Genomic DNA, 26343 nt, shown 5'->3' with positions numbered 1-26343 from the left:
TTAACTATTAAAATGTTAAAATATTGAAGATTATCTCGAGTGGTATTGGCAATCCAGAAAATTTCCGAGAACACAAACAAATTAAACCAAATATTTATATTATGTCATTTTTAATAGGTATTTTATAATTTTAAATTAACAGTTACAATTTAAAATAATTTTTATAATATCATTGCAACAAAATCAGTGCTAAAATAAATATTAGTCAGTAATCAAGTAAATGTGAATTTTTCCAATCTTATACGATTTAATTATTAACTATTATTAACGTTAAATCCAAATTTTAAATTGATAGGTGAACAATTTAAAAAAAAAACCAAGTATTGGATCTTGAATAATACGATTTTAATATTAATAATATGATGTATTTAATGGCGTATATTGAAGAGAAAGGTACGGCCCAAAATTAAATTTCTGGTTCAATTATTATTTATCTATATGTAAGTAGGTAATGTTTTAATATAGTTTTCGTACACAAATTAATTAACGATGTGATAGATTGTCTCAGGTTCTCATCTCTAATTGGTTATTAGCTATAACGTTTCTATATTTCATTTTAGAAATAAAACTTTTTTCAATTTTCTTTAATTCAAAAAATTATCTGGATAATTGAATTTTAAGGAAATGCATATACAATAAATACCTATAACTTACATAATTTACATAATTCACCTATTTAACTTAAGTAGATATTTTGAATAATTGATTATTCAAAATAAAAAATAGTTTATTGATTGTATGTTTTCATACAATCATACCCAGCATAGTTAATTTAAAACTATTTGATTATAATTAATAAGTTAAGTAAATTATTATAAATAGTTTTACATTTTAACATTCCAATGAAAAATACACGTGCAAAATAAGCATTATTTACATTTTTATATATCATTAATTTTTGATTAATTAAAATTAAAATCAAATTCATTTGTTTTCCGATTATAATTTTATTGTAATTTATTAAAATACAAATGGTATGTAATCGTATAATGATTAAAATATATTTTTTAAGTCTTGTGGTTTTTTTCGATATTCCCAGAAGTCCCCAAAGATTTCTAAGAATTCTGCGGAAAAACGTTCTTGTTTTTACTTATTCGAGTAACGTTTATAATTTATCAATATTTATCATTTAAAAAAAAAATAAAATCTATTTAAAATTTCAGAAATAATATTTTGAATAATTGTTAAATTGGAGATAAAATGTTTGAACGTATTTGGTGAATCACTTTATATTTAAATAATCCAAAAATGTACTTAAATTATAAAACAAAATTATGTAAGTTATTTTATTTATTATTAAAACATAAAAAAAATAATATATAAATACAAAGGTCGTCATTTGCTTAATAACCAAAAGTTCAGTTTGAAAAAAAATTATCTTATCTAAAATATGTTAATTTTAATTTGTTATTCAATTATTAAATCTCGAAACCATAATTATATTAAATACCGTCATGTATTCAAAATATAATAATAAAATAATGTAGATACGCCATACATAGTTACTTATGAATAGCTAATAATAATTTATTTATGTAGAAATATAGTCAATTTTAAATTAATAAAAGTTATAGAGAATATGACAAGAATAAATTAATACCTTATAAATAGTATATATTATACCGATTTAAAAAAAATGTTACAAGTCTATTCAATTTTTGTTTTATAAAATTTGAAATGCTGTTAATTAATTAAAAATCGCCACTAACTTATTACTGTTAACTTTTAAGATATTGTTGTAACGTCCAAAATGCTTAATTTAAAAATAAAAACATGTTACCTAATATGGTTATATATATTATTTAAATAAATATTACTTTTTATTACGAATAAACTTTTAGAATTCATTATTTTAATAATTTGTTTAAATAAAACTACATTCGTGTAAGAATCTTCAAAAAAACATTAAATATGTGTCTAGTCTCAAACAGAATAAAGGATTATTTAAAACGAGCATCTAAAAAAAAAAAAAAAAATTCAAAATTTGATAACATTGAGTGCACTAAAATCATAAAGTTATCAAATTATATTAAATATAATAATAAAAATAAAAATATTAATTAACGATGCTTAATATACTCGGTATTAAAAATACTATTCATTTTATTAACTATTATCTTACTGGTCAACTATAGTGGATGTTAACTTAAAATATAGTCATCACAACAAATAAGTACCTATCGTATTATTGACGAAATAATAGGTTTGGAAATTTACTTTTTCATTCTTTTTTGGGATTGACACTTTTTTAAATGATTTCAATTAATACTTATGTAATTTAAATGCATATATATTAGTTTTGAAACTAAATTCAAGTGGTTTCGATTGTATTACAAAAAAGAATATAGTCTATATTTTATATCGTGGTTGGGAAGGGGAGTAGTATACAAATTTGTTTGTGTATAGGGTGTTGTGTAAATATGTTGAAAAATATTTTAAGTAAAAACCATTAAAAGCAACTTAATTTTATAAAATTGAGAATGATATTATTGAATGCTATACAAACTATAAAATAGAAAAAAATATTAGTTAAGTTAATAATGTAATTTCTATGCTATAATTTTTGATAAGACAGCAAATATAAACAATATTTTATTAATAGGTTTAGTTCAAATAACTCTAGCGTGGTAGAAAAAATAGTGAAGATGACAATATTACATTGGATCTAAAACTAAATGATGATATTCTTATAAAAATAGTGGTAGCATAAATATAAAATTTACATTTAAATCCTTTGAATTGAAATTGAATCTGAATAAATAGTTTTTCTATTATGATTATTTTCCTTTGAAAGGTGTTGTCAAAAAAGCGCAATCATTTAGTTGCTGATCTTCACTATTTTTGTCCAATCATGTTTTTAATTAATCAACATCAAAAACATCATCAGCCTATGAAATTAGAAATTATATTGGGCAAGTAAAAGAATTATTTTTTTCAATATTTTATCTATGTTGAATTATGCTCTTAAAACAATTTTAAATGGTAAATAGTGGTTCAAGAGTTTGTGTGAAACTTTAAATGGGTGGGTCTCAATGATTATGTTTTGATTTTCATAGTCTCTTTGTATTTTATTATGGAAGCATTAACTAATATATCATTTTGAAACAAACAAAATACATAGTCAAAAATAAAAACATTATTGACGGCTGTATGATCATGTTAATTTATTAAATCTCTGCAATCACTTTTATCATCATTATATTATATTAGTGCATGAGTCAGTAAATTACTACAAAATATAAATAAATAAATATTATTTTGTAAGTCGTAAAATATAATTTAGAAAATTAGATAAAAATTGTAATAATGAATTAAAATTATTATTAAGATTCAAATGACTAAATTTAATGTTGTATAAAAAAAAGAAAACCACGAATGGTCTCAAGACAAAAATCTAGATTCAATCATCAAACCACTTCTGTTTAAAGACATATTGTGTCAATTCATATGCTTCTACTGGGTAGGTAATAAAATAACTGACTTTGGTTGGATAATATTGTTTGTAATAGAATAATATGGTGTCATAATCATTTTGACTATATAATATTAGTCTTTGAAGTAAGGATAACATTTCTTATTACTTTTAACGCGTGTAAAATAGAGACAGAGACAATTGATTTTAGCATAAGCTAGCATCTCCTTGTAATCTAATAAGGCCTCTTAACAGTATTTTGTCGACCTAAACGGTATTTTCTTCCAGATCAAAATTATTAGATGGTCAAAAGCATTCATTAGATTGGATATAAACGCACGATATTTTGCCATTGAATAAGCTAATTTTCAGGAACTAACAGACGAGACGTAATATCATAAGCAAGTCTAAAGCGCTCTTAACAATTACTTCAAAGTATGATATTTCTATACCTAAACAAACTACTGCCCTTGGTAAAGTCCTAGTAGCTTCTGATAGTTTTCGTTCATAAATAAATAAAACAGTTTATAATATTAACTATACATTTGTCAGCTCTCCCTCTTAGATATTCGATTCTTTGAATGTTTTCATTTACTGAACTCTTTTATTTAAATATATGTTATTACTATGTTTTATTAAAGAATAAAATACGTTTTTAATGCAATACATTGTAACAACTATGTATGTTTAATAAATAATAAAATGCGTTGTATTTGTATTATATATATGTATAAATAATACATAAATTTATAAATTTTGTTTTTATTTTTACTAGAAACTAAAACAGCTACTTTTGTACTACTTTTCATATAGTACACTATTAAAATTAAATAATATTGTCAAATGATTTATTTTTAATATTATTTAAACTCAATAAAAACTAAATTATTAAATTAATGATTTTCGATTAAGGTATACTATATTCAATGTACCTAATAATAAATAATACTAATATTAATAAATAGTCATAACTAGTGTTCAACTGTATTCCAATAATGAAATGTTATACTTATCGTAAAGATATTTTAATTTATATTTTTTGAATGGAAAAAGAAATATTAGACAATGTTGAAAGTAAATATATAATATACCCCTAATAAAATTAAATATCAATTATTAACATAGTAAAATGTCTTTTTGAGTAATTAAAAATTGTAAGACTATATGAAAAAAGAAATAAATATTTAATAAAACCAATTTAAAATAAAAAATATAATTTTTTATAAATATAAAAAAAATACCAATTTTTTTTTTTTTTTTTTTGACAATATACATGCACGATTGTTTAATGAATTTTAAATTAAACGAGTAAGTTAAATTAAATTATTTATTTTTGACCAAATTGTCAAAATATTTATCATTAACACCAAATATTACCTCAATACATTAATTTTGATAAGTGAATATTATCTTAAGGATGATTTATTTTCATAGTTGTAATACGTTTGAGAAAAATTCTGAATCACAAATAAATTATTGTAATCAATTTTGTATTTTTATTTTGCAAAACTGTTTATCAAATAATATTTTTATTATAATTTATACTATATTTTAAACAACTTCTCTCATTTTTTAAGGATACTGAAATTCGATAAAAAAGAAACATAATTATTAAATCTATATTAAACAAATCTATGGTAAAATCATGTTGGAAATATAAAGAAATATAATAATATTATTTTATCGTCAAATTAAAATTTGTAAACAATAATAAATTAAGACAGTGTAATCATAAGTTATTATAATATCAAGAAATTGAGTTAACTGTTAAAGAGAAATTAAATTAATCAATTATATTGCATGTTGGCATATTGTATAGTTTTTTTTTTTTTTTTTGATTAAACATCGCAATTTGTAGTTAATAAGCAATACGCAAATTTTTATGCTATGTATTCGATACTAAATTTAAATATTGACTTTATTTTAATGAGTTTTTCTTTTAAACAATTCGACTATTGACTTGACTATAACATGGTTAAATTTCTAGATTTTTATGTGAAATATAAATCCTCAGACGTTGGAAGGTACTATTATAATAATAATTTGGTTGAATGATCTAAAAAACTTTTAATTCAAGTTTTGATTACGTTTGTGAGTGAACTTTCGAGTGTCCTTTTTGCTTCAATTAGCACAACTGTACAAAATCTTTCAAAACTTTTTGTCCCTAGTTATTATTATAAAAATATAATACGATTTTACTGTTGAATTGTCTTTCCGTATTTCTATCTACTTACCAACCACTTGCAAGTAACCCTGTTGACTTTTCATTGGGTCGGTGTTAATTTGGCACATATACCATCCTCTATCAGCTTCCCTAACTTCCCGGATATGAAGATACCATATTCGATGATCGCTGTGTGTTACCGCGATCCGATGGTTTTTTGTAATTACGTGACTATGAATAGTCAATATAGTTTGGGTGTCCACTCTCAGCCAAGCAACCTAAAAGTAAAATTAAATTACGAGAAAAGTTTTCACCAGCATCAGTATTCGTAGAAGTATGTATGAGGTATTAATTTGTCGTATATTGTTTCAAAAGTAAAACACGCTGTAGCTTTTTAATTTAAACATCATTCATACTGACATAAAATGTCATATCTCTCACATAACTACATAATATAGTTTATAAACTCTAAGTTTTAAATATAAATTGTGAACACAAAATAGGGTACGTGACTAGTAAATTACGGCCACTTTTTATTCAGGGTTTTAGTTGGTAGGTACCGCACTTGTACCACTAACAAAAGTGGTTACACTTAATTGAAATATTGTAAGTTATTTTTAAAATAAAAAAAAATTCAAGGAATAGTTTGACATTTTTTTACGTCATTATTTTACTTTATTTCCTAAGATGAAATGAATGTTTTCTACATTAAAATAATTGTTTTGTATCGTTATAATTGTTTACAATTTTGAAAATAGAAAATGTTTTATTACTATCTGATAATTAATGTTTGAAAAAAGCTATATATTATAATATACAAGTATACTACAGTGAAATTTTCATAATTATTTAAAAAGGAACAAAATTTGTACATTTTTAATGGTTACAGTGAACTAGTATTACAAATATTACTCAACTTCTACAAGAACGCATTAATCGATACTTATGTTAGTGTGTTAAATTTTCAGCTTTAAAATTTGATTCGTAAAGCTGGATTTATATTCCTCATTGGTGGTAAAAACATAATATTTTTGAGCTTAAACTACTCATTTTTTAGTACAATTATATAATTTCTCACAGTTTTTTTTTTTTTTTAATTCGAACACACTATTTAATCTTTATTCTATGATTTATAACACAAGCCTTCAATGGTTAATAAATTTATAATTTTTAGATTTATTTAAAACTAAATTATTTAGTGAATTGTATACCTTGTAAGTTGCTAATCCTTCGACGTTGCATACAAATATAGCTTCTCGGCCAACTGGCACCGTTACATTATTCAGATCTTCACCAAACTTTGGCATTCCTAAAATATGATAATTACTTATAATTAATTAATACAATATTTTAAAATTTTTATAGTACAAGATAACATATTTCTTTGAATTTTCAAAAATAAAATTATCAAATTTTATAACCGATTTTCAGTTTATAATATAAGTTCTAATATTAAATTATATTGATCAAATATTGAGTTCTTTTTAGTTCTTTAATAGAGTCGTACTATTAAGAAAAATATATTACTAAATTCAGTAAATTCGACAATTTAACCTTGTTAATGGAGTATTATTTAACATAACTTTTTGAAATAAAGATAAAATAGTTAAATTTCTTAGACAAAAAGTATTCCAGATATTATATATTATTTCAGTAATTTTAAAGATCTAGCTATAGATTTTTTATACACTGATTTAATAACTGAAAATTTAATATTTAAATGCTAGTATTAATATTATTTATATATTTTTTTTTATTTGTGAAAGAAAAAAATGCATTATTTAAAGACGCCTTTCATTTTTATACCAAGTCGTATAATATTTATTGATATTAATATTTAATTTAACTATAATACAAATCGATAGATTCTAAGAATTTCTAAGATATTTTTCAATGATAACGTTTAAATTATAACATTAGAAAACAGAATTTTAAATACAAATATTTTATTAATATTCAATAGGTAATTTATTCCATAACATAGATATAAGAAATATTTTTATCTAAAAAATAAGTGTTTATGACAGATATTAGTTTGTTAACTTAAAAATTTATGAATCCTATACTTTTTGTGGTAGTATATTATACGTACATCTATAATTTATGTTACTTTATAAAGAATACAATTTAAAATTATTTCATTAAAAACGAATTGATTTTTTTTTTTTTACAATAGGGTAATTTCAAGTCAGATTTATTGACTACATTCAAACATAAAACGTCGATACTTTTTAAAATAGCATCTACACCAGTAAATTTAAAAAACGTAGGTAAGTAAAAACTGTATTTATAACGTACGTGATCAATAGATTGAGTGAAAATGTAACAATACCCTGTAAAGTTACTACATACAACAACCGTTAAATCGATAACGCGCTGATAATTTTAGTTAATTTAAAATTAAAACATTACTAAACGAACAAAAATAAACGGATACTACTAATTAAAAATAACAACCATGTAAAAAATATGAACATAATTAAAAATGAAATAAACAATATTCAGTGATAATAATAATGATGATATTACAATAATTTTGCATAGTGCATGTTTATTTTTAAACACAAAATCAAATTGAAATTTATCAAGTATGGTAAATATTAGATTAGGTAAAAAAAACTTAACACTCATGCAGTGTTATCTAAAATAATAAATTTTATGCACGTTAGATTATAGTTTCAAGTAATTTAATCTATAGATTAAATGCTGTGACTCTGTATTTTAGTCAATTCGCAACATGTCACAAATATAAACTTGATTAGTGTATAAACTAATAAAAGGCACAGTTAATACATAAGGTTAAATTAATAATTTACAAAAGCAAACTAGAGCTGTTCTATCTGTGTATATTATATACCTAGAATGATTAAAATCAAGATTTTTTTTTAATAAATGCATTTATTTTAACAAAAAAACAATACATTCTGTGCCCGTATTTTCAATTGTCATAATTCAGAGTTTTGATCGAGTTTGGTGCAACAGATTTTTATTTTTTTTTTTTTTAACTAGAATGTTTCTTACTTTACCTTATTACCTAATTATAAAATCATTCCTCGAAAATAAATTCTTCACAGTACGCCGTAAAAAATCCATCTCACATCCAATTAAAATAAGAATTCCCAAAGGAAGTGACCTATCTTCTATGCTTTACTATACATATGTATTTTATAAACCTTGGACATGCTTACAGATGAAAACAATACCTTAGTAGCTATATTTACTGACTATATAAAAAATCATGATTAAAACATTCACTATCATTCATCTAGATATTTAATTCATGAATTACTGAAAAATTTCTACCATAAAAAAATTAAATTATCACTCGGTTCATGAACAGTAAAATTTTAATAACTTAAGGAATAACCTGCTCGAATATTTTCACAAATCAGCTATTTTGTTAAACTTCAAAATAGTCTATAGCTAAATGACAATAATAGTATTATTATTGTTCACAAATCTGTTTTTCGATATAATATTTCCTATATTAAATTGATACACTATAGATATGATATTTATGATAAATAGTTTTAAACATCATGTAAATATTAAAGAGAAAATATCCTGTACACATAATTTACAAAATATCACATAAATATTGTTAACAAATTAGATGTTTGATATATTATTTCTAATATAAAATAGATATACTTTGAATATGTTATTCATGATAAATACTTTTAGATATAAAATAAACATTAATTATAAGATATATAATATGGAAAATATCATGCAGAAAATATCTTATGTATATTCTTAACAAATAATTTTTGATATAAAAATCCTGATGTAGTAAAATTATTATACGAATATAAAAACACATATTATATCCATTTTGAGTTATTGTCATACAATCTTTTGTATATTAATTAACAAATTTAAAAAAAATGTATTTAGACTGGATATCAAATATAAAACAATGTATTAATTTTTTTTAAGTAAAAAGTCAATAATTAAAAAGCATTACATATTACACAACACTAGAAAAAGATAAATATTTGGTATTTTTAGGCAAAACTAAAACAGACCCAACCTAACTTTTGGCTTCTATTCTTGTGTTGGTCTAAAATCAAAAAAAAATATTTGGCAAACAAAATGTTTTTTTATGCATAAAAGTCTAAACATTTCTAGACATATACGATTCAAATATTAAGAAGACCTACTAAACTATTGAGTATATTTTGTACATAACAGTACAAACAATTCGAGTAACTATGTCAAAGCAAATAATCGATGTTGTATGTGGTATGCATCTATAACATGAAATATGTCAACGTCCTTCACTTACTACGACTAACTGAAATTAGCTGTAAATCTCACACCAAACTAATCAGCATTTCCATAATATCTTAAGATATACGTATCATATTCTATTTAACAGTGTACAGTACACTCAATAATTTTTAAAATTATATTGATAAAAAATGTTTTAGTAAATAAAAAAAAAATTTAAGTGTACTGCTGATAAACCCTAAACGAAGACCATAAACCTATAACAAATACAATTATTTATGTTAATTAATTAGTTATGATGTTCATTTAACGTCGGTATTTAATAATTAGATATCATAACAATACATTATTACAAACAAAAACAAAAATTCGTTGAGAAATATTCCAAACACGAGGATAGTTGGTCGTTTTATGTTGGTATTCAAAGTCTTTGAGCCTTTTTTGCATCCAAATTGGTTTTCCATCGACTGTGTTTAGTTTTTTTTTTTTTTATTACTTTACGCTTGATAGAATGGTTTTCCTTCAATTTTCCCGATGAACAAGTCGTTATTATTATTGTTTTGTTTTTTCGCCCGACGCTCTTCACACCTAAAACTCAAGCAACGGCACAATTTGCATGCTTCCTGGTTTTATCTTTCAAATTTACGATTAAAAAAAACTTTTACTCTTTCAAACAATGCACGAATCGAATTAAAAAGAATAAGTATTAAGTTGCGTGTTGATTGTAAAGTTATTTCTATCAGTCGATAGCTTGAAGGTATAATACGAATTAGTGTAGTATTATGAAAATAATTATTGCCAGTGAGCAGTGAGCATTAAATATTATACTCTAAGTCCTAAAAGTATTTTCAGTATTAAATTTAATTGAATTGCACGAAAAAAATACAAATTTCATGTATCCGTATTTTTCTGCGTTAATAGATTTTTGTATAATTACAAAATACATTTATATATATATATATTAAAGTGTAATGTAGTTTTAATTAATAACATAAACAAAATAATAAATAAACAATCGTTGATTTTATTCATACAATTATATTCAAAGATGATTATTCTATCAAAACACACTCAAAATCTATATTTTTTAATATTTTTGATGGTTGTACTATTTTAATTTTTAAATAACAATTAACATTTATAATTTTATATTCTAAAGCAAAACGTTTATCGGAGTATTTAGAGTATTTTATGAGTAATAAGTACTTATAGTTTAGGTGAGCTGTGTTTAGGTGAGATACGGCGATGTAACCCGCAAAATCTCATAGGTTCATTTAGGTTTGCTAATCCGCTTACCTAAATTTAAAATATTTATAACTACGAGTAGTTATAGCTCATAAACTTCTTGTTAAATTTCGATTTTTGTGTATTAAAATACTCGAAAAAAAATTCTGCTTCTGATATAAAATTCAAAATATATATGAAAAACCTTTTTAATTTTCTTATAAAATAAACTCATAGAAAAATATTATTATCGTAAGGTAGCGATGTATTTTTATTTAAAATATTCATACCTAGTCATATAGTTAATGTATTTTCATAAAAATTACAAAATAAAGTACTACTTAAATATTTTTTTTTAAAAATGAAAATATTGTGTTATGTATCAGTGAATAAAACATTTATTAATTGAACTGATAATGATATGAATTTATATAAAATATATTCATTGTAATTGAGTCAATACTGTGTTCATTAAATTAAAATAAATTCTCAAAATTATTATATTATATTTAAGAAAATGTTGATTTCTTAAAAATAATTAAACACGTTAAAATTAACATTTTGAAAATCATTCAACATCTTCCCCCTTTGGGTTTCATCACTATATTATTGTTTGTTGATGATTATATAAATACATCTCCATAGGTAGATATATCATGTCATATTATAACGTAAATGTGTTAAACCAATAAAGTTTTAGTTTAAATTTAAAGACAACAATAATTATAAATAATTGAATTTCGTTATGATAAAGTGGGTTTTAAAAATAGAATAAACATAATTAGAAAATTGTATTTTACACAGCATATCAAAACGATAAAATATATAACGCTATTGCCATAAATATACAATGTATTATAACAAAAACATCTCAATCGATTTATATCTAAAATATCAATCAAAGCAATTTTCTATTTCTAAAAATTAAATATTTTCCATTTTTTCAATGTTTGATAGTACTATACCTACCTAAGATTAATACAATTGTATTGCGATTTGTAACTCTATGAACTTTTAAACTAAAAATAAAATTATTGACCAATCTCAAAGATATTTTATAAACAATAACTGTAAACTTAAAACCTTTACAGATTATTATTTATAAATTGTATATGAAGAAAATGTGTGAACTTTTGTTTAATTTGAGATGTCATAGTTAATTTTTCATTATTTTAAACCATTTAGCATGATGTTTTTATTAAAAGAACTGTGTCTACATTAGTATTGAAATCGTGCAAAATCATTTTATTATTTAATTTTTAGATAGTTTGAAATTGGAAAACGAAGTAATTTCTTTCAAAAAACCATTTTAAACAAATTAATATATTCCATTGGTATTTTAATTTGTGCAAAAAAACTGAAATATTCATTCAGTATGATGAATAAAATTATTATTGTTTGTCTACTATAACCGTGCCCAGGGCATTGGGAATTCAGTTTATTCATGTTCTTTTGCTTGTATTATTATTTTTTTTTGGTCCAAATAAAGAAGACGTTATTAAGGCGGAAACCAAACTGTATACAATGTAAAACATCAATGAAAAAAATACAACTAGTTTTGAGGTGGTATTTATATTTTTATAAAATTTTCGCTTGCGATCCTTTTCCCTTTTTTTACCTCTGGGCCATATAATTTCACCAATGTTTCCGTTATATACGACCCTCTCTGCGCATATAATTTAGTCTCAAAGTATTATATTTGAAATGCGTAGTCATTATTATACGTGCTTATTATTTTCTAGGAGTTTGCGTAAATCCAAATGGCTAATGTTGATTTCCGATTTCCTTTTCGAATGAATATACGACGTTATAGAACAAGAAAAATACGCATTTCGAAGTGAACAATAAAAGTTGCAACAATAATAAAAATAAAAATTGAGTCAAATCGTATTTTGGCATTACATCCAATGACCTAGTGTACTAATCTCATATGGTTTATTGTGTATTATGGGATTAAAATAAAATGACATATTTTACATAACTGGGTGAGTTTCGACATTCATCGCATTTTTGAGTTTTTTTTTAATTACATTGAATTAAATGCTAATTTGGCGATTTTATTACTCCTAATTTGTATGAAATAAAAAAACCGTGGGCCTACTGTTAAGGGTAACAGAGGATAATCCTATCGTCACGCTCTCCGCAAATACGCCACTCACGTCACCACATAACTGCAGAACGGACCGTCTGCAGTCCGCAGAACAGTATATCATTATTATTTTAAATGATGGCATCAAAAACTTTATCTCACACCGTGCTTAATCTGTCAAGTGTGTGTGTATGTGTGAGTAATGCAATAAATTTAGGCAGGACGTGTACATACGCGTATAGTACTTACAGGTAACATTATATTATTATAGAGTTATGTCATTCCGATTGACAGATTTGTAATTTGACGAGTTCCCAGACAACTTGCTCTGACATTGGCAGAAGCTAGAGTTATTGAATATTCTGTACACGTCGCGCACCGCAGTGATTATTATTATCGCATAATACGCGAATTCACAATAGCATTATTTAATAGTACACGTTATGCCTAATATAAATGCTGTGTTAAACCCATACCTACGGCTAGTGGGGCGATACCACATACTGACCACGGAAGTGGCGGACTGATAACCGGTGGTCCAGTCAAATATTTCGTGTGGTGGATTAAATTGTATAATATTATAATACGTAATGTCGTAATACGGCTTTGCGAGCAATATGCGAGCGCCACTAAACGGCGGTAAACAGGACGACACGATAAAATAACTCGATTATACGAAAATCAAATCGAATCGCTCTGTATAACAATAAAAATTATAATAATATGGTCTATCTGATTTTAAAGGACACACTATTTATCAATTTAAACGAGCAACAGGCAATTACGCGTGATCGTGCGTGAGTGGCAGCAGGGTCATAACTCTTAACAATATCAATATTATACCAGCCCGTTTTTATTTATTCTTTTATGTGTTTCTTCTCTGTATATTCATAATTAATAATATGGTAATAATAAAGTCCAACAACACGAGTAATGACGTTTTATGAATATTTGTTGAAATTGTTTTTAATTAAATTGTATTTTTGACATTTTTATTAAACCGTATGTTTTGCCTAACCTGTTATTTATACAGCGCAGTAAAAATCAAAACTATAAACACACCGACTGCACTTATTAATATTAAATATAAATACTATCTTCTGAACTTAAATTTTTTATTAAAAAGAAAAAATAACTATTTGTTTAGTATAATAATATATTCGATATTTGACATTTGGCAACCAAAATGTTGGTAAAACTGTAAAAGTATTCTACTTTGGATTACGAAATTCAAAATATAGTTTACCATTTGGAAAAAACAATAATAGTGGTTTCAACCACAAACAAAAAAAGTAAATATAAAACTTTAAATTGTATAATACAATAACTTATCGTAAATATTCGAAGGTTAATAATTTCTAAAAAAATTTATACTTTTCTTTTTTAAAACAATAAGTATTTACTATTGGACGGTTCAGCATGTACATGTGGTAACGGTATAATAAACATAAGTATATAATAAATAATAATATCATTAATATATATAAACAATATTTTAAATCATGTATATAAACAAAAATATGATATTGTATATATTTATATATAAAAAAAAAAAAAACAATGTACGATGTAAGGTAAAACTACAAACACTATTCATAAAAATACCTTAAAAACAATTAACCGTATATAATGCAGCTAGTTTCAGGAATTAATTTAGATACATAACCGGCTTCCTTATTTTAATATGCGTTTTGATGGCCCATGAATAGTTTGACTGTCATTTAAATTATTTATTAATAAGGGGATGTTTTTTGACGAGTTTGATAAAGTATTTAGATTTTCTTTAATTTCGTTTGTATTTGTTTTCTTTTTGGTGGGTTTTTGTTGTAATTTTTGAAAATTTTACATCCGCGGTAACTAGTTATATGTTATATGGTTTCCATTGCATAGTAAACATTTTATGAGAAGATTGTAACTTTTAGTGTAAATATTATAGTTTGGTGGATATTGCCTTGAAGATTACGCATTTAGAATGATTCTGGTATGACCATAGTTATAGGATATGCTGTTATGAATATTACATTTACAACTCTTTAATAAATTTCTTTTAAAAAGAAAGAAAATAAATCGAATAGAAGAAACTGACCACTGACTGGATAACTTTTTTTTTCACATATTTATTTTTATATGTACAATCTGTATAAAATATATTTACAAAAAGCACAATAGATGGAATAATATATTATAATAGGTCATGGTTGGCTTGAGTGAAGAAGCTATTCAGTAATAGCACTTCATGGCATGGGGCTGGTTAACTTACTAATTACTATTATGTCTTTATTCTTTTTTAAAATAACAAATAACATTATAATATTAAATTTTTTCAGAACGATTATTTTATCATAATTATTATTATTGATTTTTTCTATTTTTTTAATCCATTAAAAAATCTTTATAATATTGTTTGATACCTGTATAGATATATTTTAGTGTAAGCTATGATATAACTTGGCTTGTAAAAACAGATACACAATATTTTCGTGCTTCGATCCCTCTTTAAAATCAATACCAACAACAAGCCCTATGATTGGAGGCTATGGATACGGCATTACAATGTACTAACTCTACTTTAAACTTATTCAAATTTCTCTGACTTTTTTGAAACCCAATTTGTTTTGAGCATACAGCTTTATAATACATATAATATTCACTACTTAATTATACGCTGAGCAAGTCTATATTATAGCTAATGTGACAATAATTCTAGTTAGCTATAATGCGATAGCCATCATTCTAAATCTTAATTTGTATGTAACACAAAAAGATTAGGTCATAGGTAAGTAGGTAATTGGACTTTAGAGTAAAAATGTGTGACTTTATGTAAAATATTTTGCACTATAGCTCTAAACGATACTGAATACGATAAACTCCGTGTATATTTGTAATGATTTTACAATAAAACAATAATTAATTTAAAATGGAATTAATTGCTTTGCATTCAACAAAACCATACCACTCAAAGTTAATAACATTTTCGTGAGGATAAAACATTTTTTTTAATGATTATAATACAACTTTTTTACTTATTTTCATAGATGCTTACAAACGAGTATGAAATTAAAAACATAGTATGAAAGGTTTATAATTTACTCTTAAAAGTTATAACGCTAAGTTTTTTTTCAAATTTAAGCATTATACATATAGTATAATACATATTTATCTATAAATGTCTAATAATTTTAATTTGACTGAATCAATAAATTTTATTTAAAATTACTTATTATTTTTAAACTTTTTTCTTTGAGTTAATTTTTTTTATCATGGTTAAAAACAATAACCATTATATGTGCCTTATATTATTTTACAAATAAAATAAATAATAAATATCATGAAATATTCAAGTTATAATAAAAATATTTTTAAATAAGATAAATAAAATTACTTTTATTATTTATAATACATAATATAAATTAAAATATTAAAGCTACATCTAAACTAATTATAACACATTACTATTTACCCGTAAAATATTTTTAAACCATAATTTGTATGAAAAATATAATTTAAATGCTAAAAAACATGTAACACATCATCTCAAAGAACTCGTAAGAAATCTATAGTTCCGAATTTAGTAGCTAAAATATAATAAATAATGACTCCAGCTTAAAATTGATAAAAACAAAATATATATTATGTAAACAAAAATAAAAATATGAATATTATTGATAAAAAATGTATCAATAATATTTAGAATATATTATTTTTATGATGGTTTTTTTTTTTTTTTTAACTGTAATTTTATATATTTTTATGGATCATTTGGTTAATTTCGATCAACGAAATTTTTTTTAGTAAAATATAATGATTTTAATTTAGGAAGTCAAAAAAAAAAATGTATTACATAGTATTAACCAACATTTTTCGTCTTTCATATTCCATTATTTTGACATTGTTGAAAACGAAAAACAATTTCAGTGGTAACTAATAAAAAAACTATGATATCATAAAAATAAAAGTAAATAAATATTTAATCAGACAGTTATTATTATTATAGTCTAACGAATTCAGCACGGTAATTATACGGGTTTTATTCAAGCTTCGTGCGTGCAATTATAGTAATGTTATTTTATTATTATTTTGAAAGCAATGATCGAAAAACTAAAGAAAAAAAAATACGGCCAAAATTTCATTGCTTAATAAAGCAGTTTACGGCATAATTAAAAAAAAGTACAAAATCTGAAAGTAAATTAGAATAAATACACAAATATATTCTATTTTCAAATATAACATTGCCTCTTTTTTATGGTCTTAACGTTATTATAAGTTCAAATAAATAAAATCGGAACCTCGGAGAACGCAGCTTTCTCTCATTTTCATATCAACATGATCGTCTATTGTGCCTGTCCCTATCAAATTCACAGTGCAGTGATAGGGTGAAAAATCATCACATGCCCGTTCCTAACCTCATCACCCGTCGTTCATAAACCAAACACAAACTAAAAACGAAGACGTAGTGAAAATAATAAAGACGCAACAAATTTTGGGTGAATGCATAACATACATATACAGCCCCTAAAATTGTGTGTAGGACGACACACTTTGTATAGTACGAAAAGTAAAGTGTACCTATTTTAAAAAAATTTATTTTGGTAAAATATTACAGCACTATTTAAAGTCATTGCTTTATTTGTATAAATAAACTAAAAGTTTATAATATAATGTACAAATGTACAATACGTTAATAAATACTAATTTATATTAGGGTAAATTATTTTGAGTAAATTAATATATTAATTAACTAATATTAATTTAATTTCGTTAAAAGTCATAAAATGATATACTTATACATATTGATTTTTAATTTATAATATGCATTTTTGGTTAATAAAATCCACAAGCATTATTGGCACTAGTTTTAAGAGCATTGACTTTTTATTTAAATTTTGTCGATTCGGGACTAAGTATATAAAGAGATTTCATGTAGTCTGAAAAAATGCATCTAGAAATGAAGTCGCGTCAGCAGTATACGACACATTTGAAGACTGTAATTTAAAAGGATATGTTAAATATTTTGGTTTTGATACAACAGAGTCAAACATGCACTGGGAGACTAAAAGGAGTTTGTACATTATATAATATATAAGTACCATCGCGCATAAAACGCTAACGCGTGGATGATGCGAAGTTTACGGAAAAATTATACGAAAACTGACCATATAATATGCAACGTTTTTAAAATATTGTAGTGCATTATAATAATGAGTCAAAGCAAAGGTTATGACGCAGATAAATTGATTGTCGTTTGGGGTTGCTATACGTATGAAAGCCATGATGAGCTGAGATAGGCAATGAGAGTCTTTCACGTGAATGAAAGTCTTAAAGATACACGCACGCGCCTCCTAAGTCTATCGTCGTAATAATATTATATGCATTTACCTGGTACGCACTAGACAAGACTGCGGGAAATTAAAAGCTCGTTAATTTATTACAGAGACCAATGTTGGCACTCTATGCATTTAATATTATTTACTTGCAGTCATTGTAATATATATATATGTGTGTGTGTGTGTGTGTGTGCACTATATTAACAGTACACGTCTACATGCCATATGAGCTACTCTCGTGTATATTGACTGAAGAGTGTAAATGTCTTGTATATTATACTCGTGGTAATAATATTTAACTTCAATGCTGGTCTGCGTTTGATCTAGTGAGCATGAATATACACATAACTATATGTAGAGTAATTCACCGAATAATATTTTTGATAATTTTAATTTAAATTAGGACAAATAGTTGTTAAAATACACTTATTAAATAAAATAAAATAAAAGAGAGATTTGTTTAAAAAACATTTTCAAAAAAAAATATATCTACAACATTATTTACAGTGAAAAAAGAAATTTTCATTTAAAAACATTAGTTTTTATCTCCACATGACATCTTAATTAGTACTTATAAATAACAAAACTTTGAAAATATAGTCTTTAAATGTAACTAAATATTCTAGTTAAAATCAGATTTTGAATAACCACATAATTGAAAAATAAAAAGTAAGCATGCTTGGTAAATCGTTTTCTTCAGTAGGTATATGGACGTCATTACAAATCCATTGTTATTTCTACGATCCCACCAAAAGTTATCGAACGCGAGGCGAATATTAATAATATATATGCGACAAATTTATTTAGTGATGTGTTTGTATGCGAATATCAACGTGTTTATTTATATAGATTTGCCTCTACAATCGAAACCACAATCGTGTGCATATACAATATACATGCTAATATGCTATTATGGTTTTATTGTCCACTTCATTAGCTGAAAATCTAAAAAAAAAATTGTCTATGGTATCCATGTATTTATTTTATTTTTCTCTTTTTTTTTTTTATAATAAGATTAAGTACCTTATAACTGATATTATATTAACATTATATAATATAAGTTTAACTACTGATACTCGTATTTATAAGTTCTACGATTTTATGTGTCTACTGTAAATCTAGATGCAAGTGATAAAATGTTTTGAAATTTTTATCATTTTAATTATCAGTTCTTATTTAAGTTAAATGATCAATCGAACGAAAATGATTTTATTTTAAGTTATAACGTAATATCTTTACGAATGTATGTAATATTATTTGTTACATATACGATTATTTATATTTTACACACATTTTTATTATGATAAATAGGTAAGTCTGTTTCGTAACCAAAAAAAAATATATTATTTGTAAATTTACAACCATAATTAACATAGTTCGTATACATCATTTAATATTCATGTTTTTTTTATTAGGAGTAGGTAAGCATTTTGTTGTGTAATACAAGTAATTTATTCTATAATTATTAATAAACTTATTGAGCTAAATGATAACTAATAATTACTTTCTGAGAAAACATACTCAAGGATTTTTATAAAGAATTGTTTGAAATTTCAAAGTATAACATATCTCGTAAAAATAAATAAATAACTTGAAAAAAAACCTTGGTTATTTAAAAATATGTGTATATATATTATATTATATTATATTAATTAAAATGATGAACACTCTGTTTTTTGCTCGAGTTACAATAACAAATTTTTCCAAACTCTAAAATAGTAAAATGCAAGTAAATGGCAATAAAAAATAAAAATAAAAATTATAATGTTAATAACTTTTAAATAATTATAATTACCTAATAATTACTTTTAATATACAATGTTTAATTTTATACTTATTTTTTTACTCTAGATTTTTAGTTAGTTTACCAAGTAACCAACGTGGCGTGGCGTTTAAGGATCCTTTTATAACATTTTTGTTTATGTTCTCAGTAAACCGGATAGCGTTCTTCAAAAAAGATTTACAGAGTTTACACAGGAAAGTGTATTAGTAGTTGTAGTTTTATAACCTAACGTCGTTTTGAAAATTTCAAACAACGGTATTTCTTTGAAAAACATAGTACAATCTCATTATTTCGTTTTCGTTTCGAGATGACATGGTTTGAATAATTATTAGTAAGTTAAGGATCGGTGTGTTCACTGTTCGGTGAAAACCATTTTATTGTTTCTTGGAAAAATTTACATAATATGTATATATTTACTGTTCAAATAAATTTATTGTAACTTATAGAGCAGCATATATTCAAATAAAAGTTTCTATTCTACCACGGTTGTTTATTCAAACAGAATATTTTACAGTCTGATTGATCATCACAAAACTATGGTAAAACAAGATTATAAAAAAAAATGTATGAAGTACATAATAATATTATATTATATACATATTGTTGACTTAAACATTCACAATAATAATAATATAATATGTCCTTCATTCGTATTTAATTTAACCACTACAGACTAACATGCGATATTGTTTTTATATTTTAACATGTGTTGATTGCTTTGATTTTGGTAGTCTCATTATATAAGTTAAATAACGGGTTTGATAGTTTTTGAACAAATACATATGGTAATATTATATGTACTACTATGATGGCAATACAAAATTTTATATAATTACGTCTATGATTTATTTATTTATAGCTATTATTGATTTAATAATATTATATTAATAAAATAATCTATTTCTATGAAAATTAAAAAAGTTATAAAGTACAAAACACTTAGGTTGTGTTTTAAGCTTTATAAGTTTATGAATAAAGTTTTTAATTATAAAACATTAATTAAGTAATCATATTATATTAAACTATTACATGCATATTTCACACTAATAAAGAATATTTTCTATCGCTGAATATTATCTGTTCACCATAGTCGACGTACTGTAGACCAGAACTTGTTAAAAGATTGAGTACTCGTTTCGAAAGGAAGTTATAATAAATTTCCGTTGTTACACAAAAACGCGTGTCACTAGTAAAAGTTAAAAAGTTTACTTCAAAAAGATGCCTCAGTTCATGACCCGAATTAGTCGAACCTAAGAGTATATTTATAGTATTGGTATAAAACAATAACCACTCATTGATAAATAAAATATTTTTTCTGAAAATAACGCTGTGTATAATATTAATTCAAGGTTCAGAGCTTACGTTATCTGTATATCATAATATTGGATTTAATAAGAAATTAAGTAAAGTATACATTTATGGTTTTAAGTACACAAACATGTAAATACAAACATTTTTTTGTATTTTTAACATTTCACAACTTTAAAGTATGTTTAGTACTTTACTTTCAAATTTACTCCAGTAATTTGTGAACAAATTGTTAAAAATTAAATAATTCAAATTTCAATTGATTGATTAAATGAAATAACTTCAAAAATTCAACTTCCAATCAACAAGAAATGTCATTTTTGATTTATTTATCTAGTTTATTTGAATAATTTATAATATATTATTTTACTTATGGATACCTAACTTCTTTGTATGGAACAGTTTAAATGCAAAAAATCTTTTCTGTTATTTCAAATTCATTTTTACTTAATAATGTTAATAAAACGTTTATAAAAAATGTATTTGTTAAAAACAAAATGTAGTTTTAGTGCATGTACAATAATTAAATAAAAATGTTATCAAAACATTTTAAACATCAAAGGAATATAATAATATGAGCGCATAATTTAACATATTTATTATCATAAAACTCCTTGAATATTTTTATTTTTTACTAAGAACGAAGACTTCAAATACTAGGTCATTAACCTAAATTTCATGGCATATATATATGTATATACATAAATATCTTATTTCTTCTTGAATATATATACATGCATATTGCATATAGTTAATAAGCAGTTGGATACTTTACAATATGGTCGTCTGTTTACAGTATTTACATCATAATATTATTATTTAATATAAACTGTGTGCATTTACCGCAGAACCGTTCGGCTTTCATTTAAATAACTATTTTTACACCGCGATTTCGATGGTAATGTCTATATTCACATCTGTCATGTATCTCGTCGTTCGCGTGATTTCTGTTTTTATTAGATTTTTAGTGATAGTAATGTTGTTTTTTCTCAGTCATACAATAATAATATAATATACCTAATTACCCTGTCCACATATTATCATTGTACGTGCAGTGCACATTACACGGTGACGAGACCTTTTAGCAGTCGTAACGTACCCGTCTCGTCGCCCCCTCCGACTACGATCAAATTTGGCGTTTACGATTAATTCCGACCAGCGGACGAGACGGTGTCGCACAAAATAGCGACAGCGGTGACTGACACTGCCGCCGCCGTAACGCCGTAGGAAAACATTTCGCACGAGTGTATAATTATTGTACCAGTCATCGGGTTGCCGCTCAGGGAATTCACGAAATTAATTAGCTGAAGCGTGTAACACCCTACGTATTTATATTATATAAGTGCACCCGTGCGTATGGGAGTGTAAATATGTGTAAGGGTGTAAATATGTGTGAGGGTGTAAATATGTATATGTGTGAGTGTGTTTGTGTATGTGTTATGAAACGCTTACGTACGCGCTTGGATGCATTCGAGCATTGTTAAATCAACAGTCATAATAATTATGAACTGTTGATTATTTACACCAAGTCTCTTCTGAATTACATTATAACATACAGTTCGTCGAGACAAAATACGATTATACGTTTAACGATAATATTAATGTATGTTGTCTTTGCTAAAAATCGAATACCCGATAACAGTTTATATACCTATGCGTACATCCGAGATCAAAGTCCCAGTCTCCGTGCATGATATCTCAAATCGTAACTCGTGTGTCGAACGCAAATCATTACGGGGCATAGATTCTTTTTTCCGTTGCTTCGCAGGTGGCCAGTATTTAGCCAACTATAGCGATTAGGTGATGCATCCCTCCAAATACAGTATATTCTCCGTGTTTACCTTGTTGTCAGATTGAAAATAAACTGACTTCGGTGTAATAAAATTGTTTACGCATTGAAATCGCTTACATCTGATCCTGCCCTAAATGATTTACTTCAGGTTTCAACGTTGAATTCCACAAAAATATTTTTCTCAGAACAGCAATTATTGCATATCAGTTTTTATATTGCGTCATACCGTTTGTAAAAAATACAAAACTATAATATGGTTTGATAACAATATATTCGTATTATGTATTACTTTGTATTGAGGACGTAAAAATTAATAACACATAGTTTTAAACCTGTTGGTTAGATTATTATTTAATTTAAGACACTTTTAGTGATTTTTTAATTTTAAAAAAAATGAAGATATTTTATTACCACTAATATGGTTTATTTTGAAGGTACGTATTTTAGAATTTTAGATTGAAGAAAACGGTAGTAGATGATAAAAAAAACAATTTTCTAAAAAAATCTAGAACTGATTTGAATGACTAAAAGATCCGCCAACAATCAATAACAGTATTTTCATTGAGAAAAAAAGCTACCTACTTTGGTAATTATTAGTGCATTATTTAAAAAAGGCGTGATTATGTTAAAAAATAACAAAGAGCAACAAATTATAACATACATTATATTATTACACACCAAAATAAGAAAGAATTACAAACATTTTACAAAAATAATATTAAACATGTACATAAATACTAATTTATTCAAATAATTTTACAATCAACAAAATTCTTCAACGTAATGCGCACAATTTAATTTAACTATAAATTATTTATTTATTCATGTTATCTTTTTATTTAATATTTTTTTTTTTTTTACCAAGACCTCTTTCAATATGTTTATTACTATTATTTTTTTTTTAATATTTCAATATTTAAAACATTTAATATTTTTTATACATACACTGAATTATTTATTATAATTAACGAATTATATTAGAAATACATTTTATAATATTTTTATTTTCCTAAATAACTAAATTAAATTTATTTTTATATACTCTGAATTGTTGCTTATTGAAATATATTCACATTAAAATATTGCTTGCGTCCAATTGTCGTTCTTTCAATAAGTGCGTTATTTTAACGCACGTCAAAACGAATTTAAGGTATTTAGAATCAAGAGTATAACAGGGAAGATGTAAGGCTTTTTAAATGGCTTTTTTTTTTATTTAAAAATATAATATTATTTTTGTTCATATTCATATAAATTTGAATTAATTTTTCATATTTACAGTGATAATATACAAATCTGATATAGATTAAAATATAATAATACCTAATGTTTTCCAAAGGTGACGAAACTGCAGTTCGTGACTATTACAGTTTAACACATACAATACACAATACGATTTTTACTAACATCAGAAAGAAATCCCCCCCTCCCCGTTTAAATATAAAAATATCATGAAAATATATATATTACTTATTACGTTTGCGTTTAATATTTGATTCAAAACCATTTTTTATTATATTTTTACAAACATGCGTTTACAGCGTTAGGTTTATTTTTTCATTGCTGTGCAGTGATAGTTAAATGCGATAGTTGCAATATCGACATCAAATATCATAATTCTTAAGATTTAATTTTTTTTTAGATCATTATAAAATAAATGTATAGGTACTTCTGACAACTATTTTTTAGACATAAGTTATGGTAAGTCATCTCACCCCTTCAGCAAGACAATATGACAGAGCATTATCATTTATCAAGAATCAACGGATTTTGAATGGTGTCTGCCAAACACTAAACGAACGGCGGAAGAAGTGGGGAGATGAATCGGATACCTAACTACTACCTTTTCCGCGGCAAAGGACGCGGACGAATTCATTGCGTCATACATGGGTGTGCGTGAATATTAACGCGGAACTGCAATATACGCCCCGGAAGAGATGCGGCGGGACTGAATAAAGCGTATGCACATTGATTACCATAATCAGTTGCACAACCGAATTTGAATTGTTAGTATCATTTGTCTCGACGGGTCGGATCTATCGAAGCTGCAACTGAAATATGCGTGTGAGTGAGTACGTACGTGCATGTGCTTGCAAGTGTAATACAAGACTGTGTCATGTAGGTGCACGCGTGTTCACCGATACACCATCGTGTTACTTCCGGAAAAAAAAAATAATAATAACAAAAACCGTCCGAAATTAAATAAAACGAAACCAAACCAAAATAATAATAAACGCTCCGGAACGATATTGGTGCGCCGTGCTGGCTACACGCTATAGGCGACATGGTGTCTGTTGGTTTTCCGCTGCCAACAGATGTTAGTGCGCGATTGGGTGAAGGGATCGGATTATTATTGTTTTCCGCCATCCCGGTAAGTCTCATGGTCGCGTTTTCCGCACAAACTTTTCGGAAATAAAATACTAACACCGCCATCGTCATATTCACTGCGCGCACGGTTATGTCGTTCGGTATATCTCGTACGACGCAAACTATATTACGGTCGTATCACAGCGACGGAATAAAATAGCAGCAGTAGCCAGTAAAAGTTATTTTTCACCTGGCCATTTCAAAGAGGGTACCGCGGTCCGCTACTCCAGTGACTGTCAAATTTCTAATTTTTTTTGCTCAAAGTAGTGGAGTCGGTCGAGTTAAAAAAAAATAACTAATACTAATTGTGACTGCTACTGCTGCAACGCGGTCGGTAAAACCTATTGATACAATATTATGTAATTATCTCCGAAGAAGGTTTTCCAAATTTCTATTATCGACGTTAATAAGTAACAGTCATAACATTGCATTTGACAAGTAGCAGTCGCTATTAAAAGAGCAGCAGAAGCCGGTAGCGGTAGTTTTTCATCTGACGATTTCAGAGTGTCTATCACGATCTGCTACTCCAGCGATTGTCACATTTTTTTTTTTTTTTTTTTTTTTGCTCGTAGTATAGTGGGGTCGGTCATGTTGGAACAGTAACGGCTACATTTTCGCTGACGGTAATAATCGGTCACGTTAAGAAAATA

At 25.2% G+C, this 26343-nt stretch overlaps 1 protein-coding gene across 1 annotated transcript in view; it reads right to left on the bottom strand.

Annotated features, from left to right (window-relative positions):
* LOC112603590 (neurotrimin-like) overlaps positions 1-26343 on the bottom strand; it is a 150511-nt gene that overhangs the window by 57668 nt on the left and 66500 nt on the right. The window contains exons 2-3 of the mRNA XM_025352238.1: positions 6788-6885; positions 5647-5854 (exon numbers count right to left, since the gene is read on the bottom strand). Of these exons, the coding sequence (XP_025208023.1) occupies positions 5647-5854; positions 6788-6883 (304 nt within the window). The 5' untranslated portion in view covers positions 6884-6885. The remainder of the gene's footprint in view (positions 1-5646; positions 5855-6787; positions 6886-26343) is intronic.

Source organism: Melanaphis sacchari, unplaced genomic scaffold, assembly GCF_002803265.2.
Source record: "Melanaphis sacchari strain LSU unplaced genomic scaffold, SCAv2.0 Contig10_pilon_pilon, whole genome shotgun sequence".
NCBI classification, from domain to species: Eukaryota; Metazoa; Arthropoda; class Insecta; order Hemiptera; family Aphididae; genus Melanaphis; species Melanaphis sacchari.
This window is presented reverse-complemented; position numbering and strand designations above follow the sequence as displayed.